This window comes from Macrobrachium nipponense, chromosome 9 (genome assembly GCF_015104395.2).
Source record: "Macrobrachium nipponense isolate FS-2020 chromosome 9, ASM1510439v2, whole genome shotgun sequence".
Lineage (NCBI taxonomy): Eukaryota > Metazoa > Arthropoda > Malacostraca > Decapoda > Palaemonidae > Macrobrachium > Macrobrachium nipponense.
The window spans coordinates 58,427,531-58,448,548 of record NC_061110.1 but is presented as its reverse complement, the minus strand read 5'-3'; the positions used below and the strand labels follow the sequence as shown (position 1 = coordinate 58,448,548).

Genomic DNA, 21,018 nt, shown 5'->3' with positions numbered 1-21,018 from the left:
AATTTACTGCAGAGCCTACATGCGATTAACGCTGAAAATCAACATGGTGGTCAGATTGAGATGATACAAGACAAATACTACTCTATAGTGTGGAGGGATCAGGTGCAGTGCAACATGTCACAATAAGGCTTGAGATTCAGCCGAATGAGTGACATTGTGTAAATGAATCATGACACTTCAGTTATAAATCTAAGTACTAGAGATAATCGGCCATTAACTGCTTAACACATTGAAACAAGACAGGGATCCAGAAAACAAAATAAAGTACAAAGATCTAAATGTGAAACCAGGAGAGCACCATTCAGTTGCACTAAGGAGTAATATGTAAAGAGGATGAGTAGCATGAAATAATGGAAGCGGGAATGGAGGCAAGCAAATGGCTAAAAAGTGGTTGCAGCTGGGACCGAAGGGACACTGCGAACACCCTTGCATAATGTCAGCACTGCACCATGAGTTGCACTGGTGTTATTCCCCCACTAGTGGGGGGAGAATCGTTTAGTACGTTATATGTAAGGAAATATTGTCATCTAGAATATTTCTTTCTCCTCATTAATTTTTTCAATAAGGGTTCAATATCAGTGTCTGAACAGGAAAGGATAGACAGTAAGAACTAATGAGTTATAAAGTTAAGGATACTAACAAAGAAATTTAATGTTACTTAATATATTTGTTATAGAATAGCTTTTATAGAGCTCTTGGACTCACATAATATCAGGAACTTCCAGTTTTAGAGAATTTTTTATTTCTCATGTAAATGATACCTGTGTTTTATTGCCTCAAGTTGGACGGTTCCCAAACATATAACAATTATTCAGAGATATAAGGTCTTTATAGGACAGCAGAATTTACAAATGTTTTAGGTCATAAGTTCCTCTCAGACGAAAGAGAGAAAAACTGCCTTCACTGCCAAGTAACGATGATAACAGTCCCTTGATATTATCTATTTCTTAAAGACTAAAAACATAACCGTGAATGAGATAGGAGCATTATCAAAAGGCTGTTATTTCCTGTGGGGGATATTTATTTCCCTCCTTACAGTGTGACAGAGAAAATGTGTATATAAATTTCTGACAAAATTAGAATTCTGTCCTCTAGTTTAATATAACAATTAATAGCTGAGTTCATAAATCAAGAATACAACATAAGTTCTGCAAGAAGAAAAGTTTAGGTAATAAGTTATTGTTTGGAAAATCTTACGTATGGGTCTTAATTAAGGTCATTTGGGATTCTTGTGCTGGCAAAAAAACTCGTTTATACAAAAATAAACTTATATTGATACTTGACTCGAAATTGAAGCAGGAAGGTTTGAAATATTTTTATTATCAGAATTATTGCAAGAGTTGTATCAGTCAGTTATAATGAGGAAAGAATATACGGAATAAACTTTTACATGCATTGCTAGCAATAAAACTGTATGTCAAAGTGGCGGAACATTTTTCATTCTGTGACAATCTCAGGCCCCAAAGTGCCATACTTAATTAAGGGAATGATGTTAGTTGAATCACTGTATAATTTTTCATAAGCATTTATAGATAAGCCAGGAATAGAAATGAAAAATATAAAAAAACTTTGGCTTATATTACACAATTTGAGTCTAGTTATACTTGGCAGAAAACAAGGATTTTATTATATCTTCATTATTAAAAGCGCTATCTAACTATAAATTGTCTCAGATGCTATCTATTATCTAAGTATGCTTATTAGTGCGTGCTTATTTTTGCTGTTTACCTGCATAGTCATACTTTAAATTATAAATGTAGAATCCTAATTCAAAGAAGTCGGAAATGCGTTTTATTAATTTCCCTTTTTTGTTGTTAAACTTTACTTTGTCTAAAAGATACTAAATATCTTTTAAATGTGTGTAACAATTATTCCCAAACTCTTTGTAACACCCATGTCAGAACTACTTTTGCCATTTTTGTCTAATACAAAGACTCTCAAAGGAGCTCATCTTTAGCTGCAGAACAAAAGCAGTAAAAAAGTAATGATTTTTTTTAGAAAACATTTTACCCGTACCTGAAGCTTTCATAAGTCTTGATGGCTACTGATGATGCACATTTTCAACTATGAGCCACAATCACCTTTCTAGTATATTCCGAGATACATCAATCAACAGGTAATTGTTATTATACACTGTATCTTGAAGTATAACTTCATAATATTTTTAATGTATCTAAATCTATGGTAAATTAGAAATAATTTAAGCTTATAATTTACTAAATATTAAAAAAAAGAAATAAACACGTTTTTCTTTTTACCGAGTAGTACAATGGTAAAAAATACCACTTTAGAAGTTTTTGCATTCGCTGTTAGCCCGAGCCTCCATGGCACCACAATATCCTCTTCTAGGCGTATCCAACCAGCTGATGATGTCACCCCTGTGCTCGGCTCTGCATCCTGCTGCTACAACAGATACAGCCATGCGATTGAGCCAGTAATCAGGGCGCTGCAACACAAATTAAATTAGTCTTAAATATGGTGCCAACATTTTTTATTTTCTCACTGCTCTGCCTTTTTCTCAAATTCTTCTCTCGCCACCTTCACTTGTCCAATGCTTATCATCAAACTCCGCATCAATTCTTATCTCAAACGTCCAACATACAGGCCATCCTTCTGAGTTTACCCGAAGACTCATTGTCTGCACCCTGATATTCTGTGGACACAGCAAACTATGCAATGCCATACACCTATCCATCATCATTAATCTTAACACCACAAGTTGGCTGATCACAAGTTGACCCATCACTACATCAATACCTTTCATAATGCCTTTAGCTTTGACTGCTAAAATTCTCAACCATGACCTTGTACCATCAGTTCTTAACCATTTGTATCTACCCCACTACCTAACCTCTCACCTGTTACATGCAATGCATTCTTAGACAGTTATCTATTAGCCAAGGTTCAAGGCTATCGTCCAACAGTTTGCATTAACAAGCGCTTGCACCCCGCCCTCCACCAACGAGAATCTCAACCTTGTATTGATGTGGATCTTTGGAGTCCCTTGACATGAATGAAAGGTAGCCACTGAAGCAGCAACCGTCCCCACACACAGCCACCACCCGCAACCTCCCCCCGCCCTGGTCATATCCATGATCACACAAGCTTGCAATGTGGCCCACTTCATTATATTCGGCTCATTGCAGTTCCTCGCCATGTATGCCATTTCACCTGAAACACCAACCTTTGAATATCTATATCTCCCTCCCTACCCTGCTTGGTTCCTCTCTCCTTGGAGTTTCTGTCTTACTACCTGGCTCTTGCTTAACTTCTCACAGTAACTTCAATTAGATCCTGTGCTTTGTCTGGACATCAACACCTTAGGCCTGGCTACCAACTCACCTATGGGTATGGATTCAACCTTCAGCACTTTTGCCATACTATAGATATCTGACGAGAAAACAATTCATAAATGCCTATTTATTCATTCTCTCTAACCTCTCCCTCATAAGACCACCTAGCCTGGATAACCCTTACCCTTGCTGGCTTAAATATTTACTTGCTCCCCAGCTCATTTCACCCTGCATGCTGCAAGCAGCCCCTCTTTTGGGCCAGCTTCTATTTTTACACTGCCTGTAAAGCTACTATTCATTATACTCATTCTTGTGTCATCCAAAAGCAAAGTACTTTGCTGATATTGCAGAATGTTCATGAAAAGTAAATAGTGAAATTGAGACTAAATTTTTCATAAGGCTCAGAGTTTGAAATTCCTGAAAACTACATGCCAACACATCATAATTGACTCAGTGGTTATATGTTGATGTAGCAATGTGTTGTAACTGAGCCAAAGGATTAAATATCATAGTGGGATAACTCTCTCTCTATTCCATAGTAAATAACTCATCAGTGTGCAGCTTCACAACCAATCATGCTTAGCCATGCAACATGGCACTACACTTAATAATTTCATCATGCACTGCTCACATTCACTTTTCTTCCAAGATACAGGACTAGCTGGTCTTTGGTGTAGTGGTTCAAAATAATAATAATAATAATAAATCATAATAACTAATAATAATAATAATATCAATAAATAAATAATAATAATAATAATAATAATAATATAATAATAATAATAATAATAATAATAATAATAATAAGCAAATAAAACTGAACTGTTACCTGCATCCAGGACCACTCTAACCAAATGACCTACACTTGTACCAAACCTTATAACAGCTAAAGCAACTCTACCCAGTTGACATTTGACAAGGACTAACCTAAGCTATGCACATCACCTAAGATAGCTGGAAAAAAATTCACAGATGCCAGTTCTCCTCAATGAACACCACATCAAAATGACAAGCTTATTACTCACAATATAACAAATGTTTAAAGTAATTTGTATATCCCTAGATATACAAACTAGAGCCTTTCATGTAGGAGTATCCCTTAGGCTTACTACAATCTGTAAGTCATCTTTGAAACTTTGTAACAAGGCAGTTAGCCAGAGGTAGGAGACTGAGTGGGCTCCCACTCACCTGCCATCACAGAGTACTTTCCAGTAGACATTAGGAACAGTAGCGGATGTATAAATCTTTCATTGGGGGCCACTTAGGATTATCATATTATATACGTAATATAATATGTATAATATATATATAATTAATAGTATAATATGTGTGTGTTGTGTGTTGTGTTGGTTGGTTGTGTGTGTGTGTGTGTGTGTAACATGTACACACATATGGTATGTATTTACACACGCACAAACACACACACACACACACACACACATATATATATATATATATATATATATATATATATAATATGTGTGTGTGTGTGTGTGTGTGTGTGGTAGTACGTAGTTCTTGTTGTTGTTGTTGCGCACTTGCTCTTGCTGTTGAAATGATCATCAACTAAGAAAATTTTCCACTAATAATGATTTATTAAAATAAAACCATGTTCTATTTCATATCCACGCCCCCAAAAATCCGCCAGTGATTAGGAACTGAGTAACTTAAGAAGCTGCTTTTCTGTCTGAAAGAAGCTTGGGTGACTTTGCATTCTCTTGAGCAGCCATAACTGGTCCCAAGGGAAGGGGAAGGTGCCTAAGGACCTATAGTTGGTATTCCACAGGTAGACTGAGGTAAAGGTGGTCTAACACTTCAGACACCTGCCTTCATTACCTGTTTCATCTAAAAGTTACTTTGAAATACCAAGGAAGGTTCCATTCATGAATTTTTGCTCAAATTGTTTGACTACTTTGCAGGAAGCATCATAAGTTTGTGCTTGCCAGTACTACCAAAGAGGTACTAACATCTCTGACATACAAGATCAGGTCCTTAGGTAGCACCTTACAGCTCATACTAGGCACAGAAGCCTCTCATCCTGAACTGAACACAAACAAGGTCCCAGACAGAGGAAATGGAAAGCACTCAAATCTCTCATCAGAAACTAGTAAGTTCTGTTTTTGTCAGAATTCCCAAGAAAGATTCTCAAGATACTAAGTGCCGGATAAGAAGGCCAAATAGCTTGCTAATAAACTTTGTCAAGGGTAAGACTAGTAGAAAGACTTTCTTGAGTGTGAGATCTCAATCCAAACCCTTCCCAAAGAGCTTACACTGTGTTGTGTTTGAGTTAGGTTGCCAAGTACCAAAAATCGCATACCACTCCAAAGGCTGAAGACAGCTCAGCTAAATCAAAGACAACTATGCCCTTTAGTCTAAAGACCTGGCTTAATTAAGTCCCATTCACCACCAAGCTTGAGCGGAGCTTGTCTGGACAAAGACAAGAAGCTCTAACCAGAGAAAGACTTTTTCTATAACACCAATTACAAGGATGACCTAGTAACCTTGATACACCTTAGATGAGGTCTTTTGGAGGTATCCAGACATCTGCGCAGTGCCGCCAGAAAAGCCTCCTTCTTGCATGAGCTTCTGGATAACCTCCAAGCGTATATATCTGGAAGGATTTTATGATCTACAAACTTTTGAATGTGTAGGAGAGTGGACCATAGGGAAATCTCTATGGGAGCCTACCAAGAAAGCCAGTAGATTAGAAAACAACTTGGCATGGGGCCAGCAAGGAGTAACCAGGGTCATTCTGAGTCAAAGGGTGATCAATATACCATTGATCACACTAAATAGCAGGAAGGCATAAACATCCAAAGTATCCCAGAGCTGCCGCAAGGTGTCCTCCAGGGCCATCCAGAGATCTGGTACCGAAGAGAGGAACACCAGGGGAATCCTATTGAACCATGCGGCGGCGAACAGGGCATTCCATGGTAACTGAGTTGGTCTGCCAAATATTCCCAACGGCATGGTGAAATGTTTACTCATGCATCAGCTTTGCTATCTGACAGAGGTGAGGGGAAACATGCACCCTTGCTTGTTGATATAAGCTGCCTTGTTGCTCACCATACTAAGGAATGCAGCAATTCCCAAACTGGGTCTAAAGGATTCCTCCTAATGTGTGATATAAAGTGGTCTAGCTTTGTCACGCTTGCAACCTAACATTTCTTGCAAATTATAACCACGAAAACATAACTAGAGCCATTGTCTTTACAGGGAAAGTGTAATTTACTGAAAATATATAATTGAACCCTATGTACTGTGCATTTTTAATGCAGTTGCACTTATACCATTTTTATGGTAAAGAACGTGCATTCTGTAAAACAACATGCATTCTGTCAAACAGGCATTCTAAAAAACGATTAACAAAGTATATATTGCATTAGATTTTCATAATATAGAAAATAAGCGCATAGCTTTCTGTGTGTGTGTGTTCGTACTGTACAGTACAGTATAGTACATTATCATAATAATTAATCATTCATACTGCATATCATCAGTACCTGTATAAAAAATAAAAAAAAATATTACAGATATGTGTGATGGTTATAATGATCACTACTATAAGTACCTCCTTGGTGTATAACTGCATTTGCACATACTCAGTCCACATATTACCTCAAAAGAGGGTAGGGACTACTGTATAGATATGAGAGTAGATAGTAAACTGTAGTTTATATTCTAAATAATCAAATTCTGCAGTTCTATGCGTTCAGTCAAATGATGAAATACATCTTTCTATCTTTAATTGTTCAATACAGTTTTGAGAATTAGAAACTACCAAAATATATATGATGAAACTTACATCTATCCCCCTGGAGTCCAGGGCCAGAAGAGTGACCCATCCATTGATCCCTTCCTTGAACTTTGCAAGATCTGTGCAAGCTTTGCTGAAACTGTTGATTATGGAACTTGCCTGTTGTCCAGTAAAAGCTCTACCGCCTCCCTTCACTGTGAGGCCCTTAGACTGCAATAAAAAAAAATGATAGTTCAATGATAATAGATACACATTTATCTGACCAAAACTCAGTTACCAACTGAGCTTGAAACCAGTTACCCACCCAGCTGTTGTATGTTACTTATGATTTTGTTGGGTTTCCGCTTGGAATTGTATTGTCATCCTCCATATGCCCAAAATTTCTAACATCTTGTATCCTTAGGCTGATGGCTAAATAGGGAGAATGAATTCACATCTTCCTAAACAATGATTTCTCAAACTTAAATGACTCCTTTATCAGTTTAGCTATATACATTAGTAAGTAAGCTGAACTTGATACAAATCTGCATCCGCTTGAGTACATACTTAATTTAAAGCAAAGAAATATTACTACATAGGCAAGCGTAGTTGAGGAGATAACTTTGTAAAAAATAAAGATAAGTATCTGATTCCACCTCTGTCTCTGCCCTTTTCTTACTCAGAAAAGCTTAAATTCAATTCTGCCAGGTTGTCTTTCTTTTTAATCTGACAGTACAGAAACTTTTTCTCAAAGAGTAAGCTGCTTCTTTGGTGCCTTTGCCTAGGTATGAAACCATATCTACGATCATTACTCTGCAACAGCTTCTTTCATTTACATTTGAGAGAGATTCATAAAGTAAGAAACCTCAATATCCAGAGACACCATGTATCTTCGTGTACAATATACCGCAGAAAACTAAATTATATAAAATAAATTTTACAAATTAAAAATAATTTCAATCAAGCGGGCGAGACAAACTAACCTTCAATAATTTCTACTTTACCAAATTCAGTTTTTAGTTCTTCTTAAACCTAATTCAGTATTTAGTTCCTCCTCAAGTTAATTCAGTTATCGTCTTCAGTACATTTTGATACGGTACTGACTAGTACAAACGGACATCAACAGAAATATGTCCCTTGTGAGTGGAAACTTGCATTAATTCATGTTACAACAGCGGGAGGATTCTCAGTGTTTTCTCATATCTCAGACCACTTACCCGGTTGAAACTCTTTAGATTTGGCATGGCTAAGAATGTATCACGTTAAAATGTAGCTAAAATTATCCGATCAAACGTTATTACAAAGATGAAATTTTAAAAAAAATCGTTTTCGACTAGTAACCGCTGAAGTGTGTTGTTTACCCTAAGATTCTCTCCGTCTTCTAGCAGTTTTCCATCTAGGAAGATACTCCAGGTGCCGGTATTCCCATCCCAAGAATGAAGAAGATGATGCCATTCTGCGGAGAAGTTCCCGGGAAGCTTCGTGTTGCTGACCACGACGCCTTTCACTTGCAGTACCGCGTACCAAGCCTCCTTTACCCTCAAAAGAGTCACTTGAATGTACTCGGTTCCTTCAGGGCCATCCGCTGTGGACGACGCACATTACGTTATTCATACGAATGACTGTTGGTTACAGTGAATTACAAAATCAGTGTTCAACACTGCCAGTATTTCATTTCAAACATTTTATGCTTATCCTTATGATAGGAGTGTAATAAAGAATATGTAACAAAAATCTTTCATCTCGAAAATGTTATATCATCACTAACATTGCATTAGTTCAATATGATAATAATCATAATCTGAATAAAAATAATATATATATTAATTATATAGATAATATTATTATATATGTGTGTGTGTGTGTGTGTGTGTGTGTGTGTGTGTGTGTGTGTGTGTGTGTGTGTGTGTGAATAAATATAGTAGCTATATGGCCTGGAGGAAAGCTGAAATAGCGAAGTACAAAATTTCACGATGGAACAAATTACATAAAAGACTCGATTTTACAATACCACCAAAGATAAATTGAAAAAGAGGTCATTGCTTTTGGGGTAGATCTTCGGGTCAGGGGCAGCTGTCTATGGAAGGGACATCGGAGGTCACCCGGGACAGGATTTCCGATATTTTTTCCATTTCTGTTTGAAACACTTTCCAATATTTTGCACAGAATGGGGTCAAGAGTGTAAGGAATTGCCCAGTTGTTGTCTTTTTTCTTTTTTTTTTTTTTTGTTTTTGTTTTTTTAGATATACTAACGAAAACTCGATGAGATTCTGTGAAACAATATTTTGACATCTCATTATTACACTGCTTTGGGACCAGTTAATTTTGTGTTATATTTTTTACTTGGCCCAGATAAAAAAGACATTATATGAACAGATGACACTTACACTGAAAATGTTCAACGCTGAGTTCAATATCTAAAATGGTAATGGAAGGTAGAGGTTTACTTTAATTTTTATTCAAAGAAATTGGGAAAATCAAGTGTTTAATCATTTCCTTATGCTTACATTTCTTAGATAAAATAAAAAAAACTTGAAGAAAACGTGTTTGAAGATGGAGAAGATTAAAAAGATTAAACTGCTAGGATTTATTCAAAGTTGGTCAGCCTTAACAGGCTTATGCTCTTTACGGCTTTGGTTCCTCACTCCAGTCGTCTATTCACATAGTATATTTGTACTCAAAAGTTGCTTTGTTTTTACAAGTCATCAGATTTGTGTAAAGTGCCTCTTATTCTCTATGTTTTGTTCAGTATTAAATAAAAAAAAAAAAAAAACTTTTATTTCGCGTGATACATAACATAAATAATTGGAACAAACTCAGAACTATTCCGTTTGCGTCTTCCGCTCACTTCATCTTTGAACTGCATGTTAAAAAACTCAATCAATGACGCTCCTGGTCGTTGCTGGCCACTTCTTTATTTACGCATTATTTCTCAGATGATCCCAAGGTCAAGTTAAGAGAACTTTAAACCATGTGAAAGTTAAGAGAACTTTAAACCATGTGAAAGTTAAGAGACACGAGGTGATTTCTGTACCACAGCAGTCCCATTAGAATGATCCTTTTGTGTGCTCACCGAGATAGGAGAAGGTCGGCGTCAGGGCCGACGGTTGCAGAATCCGGATCCAGTAATGGAGGGTGAAGCCAGACAGCTCGGGCACATCCGCAGCATACTCAATGTATTGTCCCTCACTCGTCTGGTTTAACAGTACCTGCGGATGCATCGTCTCAGTATAAAATTTACATCAAAGCTAAAGTGACAATGGTTCCATTCATCATGTCTGGACAAAAAGGCTGTCATATCGAACGCCTTAGGATGAATGTTTAAAATTCTCCCAGGCAAGTCTTCCAGGACCCAGTTCAGAGATCCAATTTCAAATTCAATTCCCAGAAAGAAACACTGAATTTACGGTAACTATGAAATTACAGTTTTAGCTCAGAAATACTATGCACACAGGAACGGACTAGCCACGGACATTGTTCAAAATGCGAAATTCTTATCAAAGAAAATGGTTAGTACGATATAAAATTTACTTCGAATAACCATAGTGTAGTCGACTAAATGGGTATGTGAAAATGTTATGGAGTGCAGAGTGAAGTAAACAAATTCGCTTTTGAAATCCTATGTTAGAGTTAGAGAAGAATGTTAGAATGACAGAGACCAAATATTTTTCAGTATACCTGACAAGGCGTAGTATGTGAAGGGCTAATTGACAACGAGCAACAGATGACAGAGCTTCAGCCTAAGAAAAACTTTGTGGGGTCCTCAATTCTAACAAAAACGCACGACACAACTGTTGGAGGTGATATATGAGGATTAACATGATTTTACGTCTGGATTGTACTTTATTAAGTAATAAAAATCGTTCATCATAAAAGTAGGTAGCAGACAAATGTCTGTTATGTCTTTATGACTGTTTTATATTTATGGGAATAAGATGATGACTGTCTTGAGGTCAATATTGGAAGACATAAAGTTAGTTTTTGCAATTGACCAGATGGTTCAGAAAACAACGATTGCACATTTTTGTCATCAGCACAACATTTATTAATAAACAGCAATGAGAGTGACAGTGCTGGAGAAAAGTTTGAAAGCTGCTGAAAGAGGATTTTGTTCTTAATTAGTTGATGAAGATATAAACACAAAAGAGATGGAAAGCTGATTCTCTATATGAATGTTTGAAACAAAACACTGTCATGCTTTCTTTGTTATGGTTAAAAGATCCAGTTATATTACATGTGTATATTTATAATTACAAATATACATCTGTATCTGTATATATAACAGTTTATATGAATGGTGGAAGAATGATAAGGAAGATGGGAGAATGAAGTCCAAGAAGAATAGAGTGGATATGTATGAAAGGACTGTCGAGATAATGCTGCTCTAAGGAAATACACTAAAAACGTAAAACAGAAAACTTAATATTAGCAAAAATGTCCTCAGATTGTTTGAGGTTCTCTGATCATATACAAATGGAGAAGAAAACAGTTGGGGTCAAAGGATGCATCATTCGCAAATATGTACACTCAGACTGAGCAGATGAGGCAACATTTTTGCGATATTTTTCACTATAATTTAGTTTGGCTTAAAGATACAATGGATTGCTGATTTTAGTGCATACAATATGTGTGTGTGTGGTGTGTGTGTGTGTGTGTGTGTGTGTGTGTGTAAGGGAATCCCACAGGAAAATGATAGTCAGAAATCCAAGCGCTTTCGTCTTTACTAAGACATTGTCAAAGAGCTAATGAAATACAATTGGAGAGAAAGGTCTCAGGTACACAAGATCAAGAATACCAGATGGTTAATTGTCAAAAGGGTAAAAATTAAAAGAGATAATCCATTATTATCGGATACCACACGGTCACAAAACTAAACAGATTTGACCCTAACTGAAATTACAAAATATCTTTACAGTCCAAAACATGTAAAAACTGAATGTATTAATTTTGTTCCTTATATTTATCTACAACTTTTTTCATTATGAATGCATCAATTTTAAATAAACCAAGACTTAAATTTAGAACATTTCTATTATTTGACTTGATGAAACAAGATTCAATGATATTCCTTTTAACTGTGTCATTACATGGGATTAAGGCTCTTGCTTGACTCCAGTTAATAGGATGGTCTAAATCTCTCATATGTATGAATAATGCATTCGATATTTGCCCAGTTCTCACAAAATATTGATGCTGTTTAAGACGTTGTGAAAGAGATTTACCGGTCTGTCCGTAATAGACTTTATCACACTTTTTGCAAGGAATTTCATATATGCAGCCTAGAAGATCTTTAGAATTTTTTATTACTAAACTCTTGACATTAATATTACTGAAAACAACATTTATGTTAAAAAGCTTTAGTAAGCATAGCATTCTAAAATTACCCTATGATGAAAGGTTTTTAGATATTCCTAGAATTTCAAAGCTTTTTAACATAAATGTTGTTTTCAGTAATATTAATGTCAAGAGTTTAGTAATCAAAAATTCTCCTAAAGATCTTCCAGGCTGCATATATGAAATTCCTTGCAAAAAGTGTGATAAAGTCTATTACGGACAGACCGGTAAATCTCTTTCACAACGTCTTAAACAGCATCAATATTCTGTGAGAACTGGGCAAATATCGAATGCATTATTCGTACATATGAGAGATTTAGACCATCCTATTAACTGGAGTCAAGCAAGAGCCTTAATCCCATGTAATGACACAGTTAAAAGGAATATCATTGAATCTTGTTTTCAGCAAGTCAAATAATAGAAATGTTCTAAATTTAAGTCTTGGCTTATTTTAAACTTGATGCTTTCATAATGAAAAAAAGTTGTAGATAAATATAAGGAACAAAATTAATATATTCAGTTTTTACATGTTTTGGACTGTAAAGATACTTTGTAATTTCGGTTAGGGTCAAATCTGTTTAGGTTTGTGACCGTGTGGTATCCGATAATCCTGGATTATCTCTTTTAATTTTTACCCTTTTGACATTTAACCATCTGGTATTCTTGATCTTGTTGTGTACCTGAGACCTTTCTCTTCAATTGTATTTTCATTAGCTCCTTGATAAGGTCTTAGTAAAGACGAAAAAAAAACAAAACGCTTGGAGTTCTGACTATCATTTCCTGTGGATTCGCTTATTTATGTGAAGTCACGTGCATCTACTGTGATTTTTTATTTTTTTAAGCATATATATATATATATATATATATATATATATATATATATATATGTATATATATACATATATATATATATATATGTGTGTATGTATGTATGTATGTAATGTATGTATGTATAACTGAATCATGAAAGTTTGGAACGTGATAAATGCATAAATAAAGGTATAAGCCACGAAGGAAAGTGAAATACTGGAGTAGCTAAAAGATTTTTCAACTCACGTCCTTTACTTTTATATGTACGTGTGTGTTTTGTAGCAAATGAGTGCCAAGCAATTGAACGGGAATTGTGTTTAACCTTTTGTTTCGTGCATGTTTTTTTTCAACTTTAAATTATAATGCTGTTATTGAACATTATGAGGATGTTGGAATGTGGTCATGTTAATCGCAGAAATTGATTTGTAAGTAATATTATCATATTATTCTGCAGTGCATATGTTGTCAGTAGACTGTCCAGATGCTCAAGCTACAAAATACCTGGGCAAAAGGTATTGGGAGGATTAACATAATACGAATTTAATACATAGGAAGTGAGAATGTGCGTGCTGAGAAGATAAATAGAAGGCACAGTATTTGTAAAGATGGTAAAATATGTTCTGATGAGTAGGTCTCCTCGTAAGTGGGTGCGTGTAGGCCTAAAGTTGATTCAACGGTGAAAGGAAGAATGTGGCCTTTGCAATATGCTTTCCTTTGTGATGAAAATGGCTTATTGGACACACACATACGTACACACACACCCATATATATATATATATATATATATATATATATATATATATATATATGGGTGTGTGTGTGTGTGTGTGTGTGTCGCATCTAACTTAACTCCGGATTACCGTTGAGCACAACTGAACTGACCAGGGGAAGGCAACTGTAATCGACATAACAGACTGGAGGAGTAGGTGTTGCCATATGCTGCTCAGCAATATACTACCCAGGGGTCGATTTCGTCGGGATATTTGTGAATTTCATTGTTCATTCAGCCACGCAGCTGTTAACTGAGACATAAGCAACACTGACGCATTGAATACAGGGAACGGGAACCGAGAGTCGGTAAACTGATTAAGAGTGAAGTGCCTTCCCCTTGAGAAGAAATCTGTGTACTATCCATTTCTTACAAGGACGCTGCTTAAAATTAATCAGAGAATCATGGAAGCGAGTCCCTTTTTGCGTAAGTAATAAGGAGGATATACGACATTGTGGTAGGAATGGTCATTTGACCTGAAAGTCATTTGATAGTACTAAGTAAAATGAGAAGCAAAAGAAACTATTGTTGACCTTGGAAACGACGACAACGTTAAGTTCGCGAAAGATCTGAGCGGCCCGAACTCCTTTGAAAACTGGTCACATGTTCGTGGATGGAATAATAACGGACCTTAAATTAGTACAGGGTTTGTGAAAGGTCATATCAAGTACGCCTTGGGATAGAACCAATAAAACCTATAGAAATTTAGCTACATTTAGACCTAAAGCAATCTTGGCATTCCAGAAAGTACATGATCTTATTATGTACGGGTACTAGACAGCATTTTACTTCCCTGAATCAATGACTATTGGGGAAATGTATCGGGGAACGTTCACACTGAAACGTTGATGTGCCCCGAGATCCTCCCTGGAGACCACAAGTTGGATGATTCAACTTTCCCCACAAAGCGCCCCTCCTCCCATTCCGGTTCTGTTCGGAAGGTTTTGGCAAAGGACGCGGGCTAACGGGATCCCGTTGCCCTCTGACTCTGAACCAGTTTTGGGTGGGTGGGGACTCTCAGCGCCCCATGCGACACCGCCCATCTAATATATTCTAGGGATTAGATAACCAGGCTAACAAATGCCAAGCGTATCATCAAGTCACTTGCAATGCAGTTCAGGGGCGAGACTCAGGCAGGAATTTAACACTTTCAAACACACACACATTATATATATATATATATATATATATATATATATATATATATATATATATATATATATATATATATATATGTGTGTGTGTGTGTGTGTGTGTGTGTGTGTATTGTATCTGTATATATCTATATATATAAATATATATATATATATATTAGGAACAGCTCACTGATCTCCCTATACACAGTGCGCCATGTAGTATTATCTCGCTTCCTGAACGCAAAGGCCTTTCATTTCTAACACCCCTGCCATCCATCTAGCCATCGCCCCCTCCCCCAAGACGGCCTAGGTCTTCCTCTCATCCTTTCCCTCATCACTCCAAATTTTACACTTTGACTGAACCACCTGAAAACCTCTCTCATCCAAACTATTCGCTTACGCTAACATTGACGCCGCTCTTTCTATATATCTTTGCATTTCCTGCCCTTTGACTTCTCATACCATAGATATACTGCATGAACAAAATTCATCTCTGTTCTTTAAACAGCCTATTCATTCATTCTAAACTTTGCTTCCATTCACACTCCAAGTTTCTTGCCAATCTTTTCACTCATCCTGCAGCCCTCCTTACTTCGTCCATTCGGTGATTCAATGTCCCTTGCTTTCTACGGTCAACTGAAATACTTCCAAATACCTGTACCACCATTCATTGTTACATCTTCCTGATGTCCGTTTGTCCTCAGAACTTCACTCTTGCTCGCATTTATTCTTGATTATCTCCTCTTGCATACACTCTCAAACTCTTTCACTTGTCTCTGAAAGTTCTATTTGCTGTCATCTGCAAACATCGGTACATGTGTGTGATACATTAATTCATATTTCATTAAGAGAGAAAGAGAGAGAGATAGGACTTTCTAGTAAGGCTTCATATGCTTGATATCCTTTTAACAAGCAGTCAAGCACTAACTAACCTTGGAGTATGTTTGTGGTAGGCATGAGCTGGTGTCCAGGTCTTGGGCAGAGCAGAGTCCAGTGACGATGTGAATGAGAAGCGCAGCTGCCAGGTGACTCCTCGAAAAGATACCCATTTTCTGCGTACGTTTGTCTGTTGGGAAAACACAAGATTTTAGGAGTAGAAAGGACTTCAAGTAAAGAAACCGTGCAACTTTCTTTTCAGCAATCATTCAGTAGCGAATAACTCAATTAAATTTTAATGCTCAAAATACGTTACAGATTGATAAAGCGCACTCGGACAAGTACACGACTTCCTTTGCTTGGGATGAATCCTCATGGATAAAAAGAAGCAAACAATAACGAAAGAACTATAGAATTTTGACTGAAACCCCTTACCAAGAATTAATGTTTTTCCAAGATTATTCCATACGTCTCAACAAACACTAAGCCATTTGTTGAAAGTAGTAATTTCAAAACAAAAAAACAAACAAACAAATATCCGCACCTGTTTCAAATGAACTTTCTGGCGAAAGAATTTCAGGCAAACGGGAAAGAGATGCACGACAGTATGCCAGATTTGAAGGAGCAAACAAACAATCAAACACTCAACTACGCAATCATCTACCAAGGCAGATGCCATTTGAAACGGCAGAAGAGTACCTATTCTTCCACGCTCATCTGTTCTATCTTTCTTATTAAAAAGAAAAAAAATTAAGGTCAAATGACGGCCAAATTTGGACGAGGTAAATATGATTAGAGGCTTCATTTGAAAGGAGGCTCAAAATAAATTTGACTAACAGCGCACAATGAATCAAACAATAGAAGTCATTCCCATTGAGGTATACTTCCCGTGGGCATAACGAAGGCTTTGCACAATCTGTCTGCAAGAGTTCAACTTTCAGATGTTAGAAGATTGACGTTCGATCGTTCCTATAAAGGATCTTTTTCATTGATCCCCTAATCATGTACAAACCAAGAGCATTTTATGAAACATAGTGCATTTTTATTTATTTATTTATTCATTCATTCATTTATCTATGTATTAAAGAAGGGCAGTTATTCACGAAATTCAAGTAATTACGGTTGAGCAGTCGTGGCCAGATCACACTTCTTGTGGATCGCTGGAACCAATTCTCGATGAAGCATCTGTGATGTATGACTTTAAAAGCAGATTAACATTTCGAACATTGCTTGCAGGCAAATACGAGTTACCTGCCGCAAGAAATAAACCTTCCTAAATAAGGCACACAAGCAAAGGGTGCGAGAGAGAGAATGTGTACCAGATGTAGGCTACACACTTTCGAGAACGAGTAGCGATGGACAAGGTAAAAAATAATGAAACGATCAGTCCTGTGCGTTTACATAGCTGTTCATACGTTGATGTTGCACATTCTACCATTGTACCAAGTCAGCACACACACACACATATTGCACGGCATCATTTACATTATAGAATAGTGAATTACACCTTTGCATTTATGATACAGAAGTAATGGAATCCATTGCAAACATTTCTCACTATTGATTTTAATTTTATAAAGATGTCACTGTCTTCTCTTGTACTTCGAATCTTCAAGGATCAATGACATCGATGTTTGCATACATGCTTAAAATGGTTCATTTTGGTAGATTTTTTTCTTATTTTTAGCTTTGTTTTGGGGACCCCCCCCCCACCCCACCCCAAAGAGTCTGATAAAGTGTGTACATTATCTTTTGTATGTGTACATTTATGTTCTAGATAGATTGTTCCTTAGTTATTTGTGTAGTATATATATATAATATATATATAGTATTATATATATATATATATATATATATATATATATATATAGATATATATATATATATATATATATATATATATATATATGTGTGTGTGTGTGTGTGTGTGTGTGTGTGTGTGTGTGTGTGTGTGTGAGTGTGTGTGTGTTTCGTTGCGTATGAGAACATAAATGTTTTTGTGTTCGCGTTTATTCTTAAAACCTTTTAGAAATTGTGCTGGAATTCATCTGCTCTTATCACTACGCTTTCTGAACATTATTCCAATTAGAATAAACGTCTCGAACAAATCAAATTCGAAATGGAAGGGACAAAAGTACTGATAAAACAGATAAACAAAAACAAATGAATAGATGAGTGTCCACACCCACTTGCGTTTGTTTGTTTCTGCTCCGCGAACGAAGGTCAAGGACCTTAGGCTAATAGTCGTGCAGATAATGCTCGTATTTTCCGTTTCTCGTCAGGAGGACCCTAGCTCTCTGGTCTTCAGATATGTATTCAATCGCCTAACACTAAGTATAATTTTATTTGATCCAAGTAAAATGCGAACCCACCTTCCATTCCTTTAAATTTCGCCCAAATAGACTTAAGTTGTACGGATTGAAACAATACACATTGCAGAAAATGGGTGTCAGAAAAGAAGATTTCAGACTGTTTTCTTACATACTTAATTCCATCAGAAAATGACGTTAGCTCTCTTTTCGTAAAAGTGAAGAACATCCGAAAAGATACATTCTGAGGAATGTGGCATCGTTTACTTTCTCGCAGGAACATGGATTGACCGTTACCTGCCCGAAGGTATACCTACAGTTACAAGATGAATGCAATATAGTGCAACAAATATTTCCACGTCAATTCCCTACCTGAGATATTTGGTTATCACAGTTTACAGTAACTGGAATCTTTGACTCAGTATTTAGCTCTCTACGAACATTATAGTTTCAGGATTCGTCTACTCTTGAGCATTCTAGCACCTTTACGGAATCATGTTTTTGGAGAACGATTATTGTTCCTGAGAATGTTTACTTTAGTCTCTTTATCAGCACTTATTATCAGCGAACAATCGTGTCAACAGCACTTCTTACCTTGGTTAGTTCTCGAAATCTTCGTTGGCGGTCGACAGCCGAAGAGAGGAAACCGGGGAGGGGCAGAGAGAGGCAGAGCAGAGAGCGTCGCGCCGCTGGAAGATTGCAACTGTTATGCTATCGGGCTCCTCTCCGTCCTCGGTCAAAAATGGGTAGCTACCAGCTTGACCTGGACGCGCAGTAGTTGCCAGATTCTTAAAACGAAACCACAATTTATAGCAAAAACGATTCTTCAATTTACTTCTTGGACGATTTTGATTTTTCTGTTTGCGTTTGCCGTTTATATTTTTGTCCATGCAAAATCATATTGATTTGTAATGTCAGTGGAAATATGTGCCATTAATGAGATATCATCTAAATATGAAAATTCCTTTCTATAAAATTTCCTGTATTGTATACAGTCTGTTCAGTGTGCATACCTACGACTGTCAGGTTGCAGCCTGATAAAAGATAAAGATTGACCGAAAACTGAGCAGCTATCTTTAAAGTGACGTCTCAAAATCTCCCAAACACAAACTTTAGTTCTTGTCACTTTCATGAAGTAACAGCGCAAAAATACCTCCGCCCGTCGCTGCCGGTTATTCCCGTTAATTCCGGACAGAAGACAATGACTCAGCCCCGGGAAAGAACGCGAGAGGTTCGACCTGTAAAAGACAGGTAGAACAAAGGGTGACATTGTTGAGACAAGCAACGCAGCAGTGAGCGTAGGATAGGCTACTAGATCGGCTCCTACGGTCCCACCCTAAGTCTTAATCGTAACTCTCGGAAATAGGTCTAAGAATATCTTTTAGTCATATCCACGTTTAGAACAAAATTCTGTTCAAACTGAACACTGATTAACTTCGGTGACCTTGATCAACCCCAGGCGTAATGCCAAAACCGCTATAATATGAAATTCTGCTTCTTTGTCGATTAGGTTCCTTATGACATTGCAGAACTGAACAGTTTCAACTAGTCGTTATTGATTAAAATTAGATTAATTTTGATATTACAATACGTCAGAAGCAACTTTAATCGTGGACATATATCATCGGTTTGGAAGTGCACCGAAACATTCGGTGACAGCTAGTATTGGTAGTTCAGCTTTTAAGCAGCGACATCAACGAATCATCACCGTCAACCAAGGCATCGCTGCAGAAAAAAAGAAAGAAGAAAAAACTGCAGATCAAGAACAAAAGAAACATCGGACGCAGATAATCTAGATTATCAGTCGATTTTCAAAATCCTTAAATTTCAGTATGCATTGCTTGAAAACAAACTTTGCCTCTCAGTTACATGTGGGTCTTATTTCCATTATCTCTGACTAATGTGTTCATTGGAGGGACCGGATTTATTGTCTTTGGTAAAAAAAAAAAAAATACTTACGCTGATTATAGTATGAGTAACGAAAGCAAAAACTTTCACAAGTACAACGATATCAGGCATTCAATTTTTGTCTCATGCCAATAGAAAGACTTGTAAAAACGGAGTTCATAATACTTAATGCAAAGACCAGCGCAAGTAAATAGGAAATCGGGTTAATTACGTTACAGGGTGAATAAGACTGCACGTTAGGTGAATCCTTTGCGTGTAGTATGCCGTGAGCATCAAAATCTGAAACAGAAATAAATTTTGTTTACCGCAGTTACAATTATAGACCAAAAGGTTGGCACCATAACGCGAGAAAAAGAAGAAAGCATATTTTCCACACTGCTCTGCTGGCGTCTACTTTTGCTTCATCAGTTGCATAGCCTCGTTTTAGTCTTCTTGTCTCTCCTTTAAATGACCTTATCCAAATTCATACTCTCTTAAAACTGAATCCCACGCATGGTTTACGAGATATATATATATATATATATATATATATATATATATATATATATATATACATATATATATATATATAATATATATATATATATATATATATATACATATACATATATATATATATATATATATATATATATATATATATATACACACATGTCAAGTATGAAACTCCTTGTCATTCACTGCTTGTGAAGGGTGGAAGTAATTCCACCGAAATAGCCATTAGCTTTAAATCCAGTGTTTTTAATGGGCCCCTTATACTTGAGACGTATCCTGAGTTTTAACAGAAGAATTTATTTACACACACATACACACACACACACACACACACACACACACACACACACAC

General features: G+C 36.5%; 1 protein-coding gene across 1 annotated transcript; it reads right to left on the bottom strand.

Moving 5' to 3' along the window:
* Positions 1-647: 647 nt before the first annotated feature.
* LOC135218658 (C-reactive protein 1.4-like) lies at positions 648-19,033 on the bottom strand. The gene is made up of 6 exons (XM_064255104.1): positions 18,858-19,033; positions 16,011-16,144; positions 10,103-10,238; positions 8,391-8,614; positions 7,099-7,260; positions 648-2,446 (listed from the first exon to the last, which is right to left on the bottom strand). Exons 2-6 carry the CDS (start codon positions 16,125-16,127, stop codon positions 2,288-2,290), a joined length of 798 nt encoding a protein of 265 aa, XP_064111174.1. The 5' UTR covers positions 16,128-16,144; positions 18,858-19,033; the 3' UTR covers positions 648-2,287.
* Positions 19,034-21,018: the final 1,985 nt, after the last annotated feature.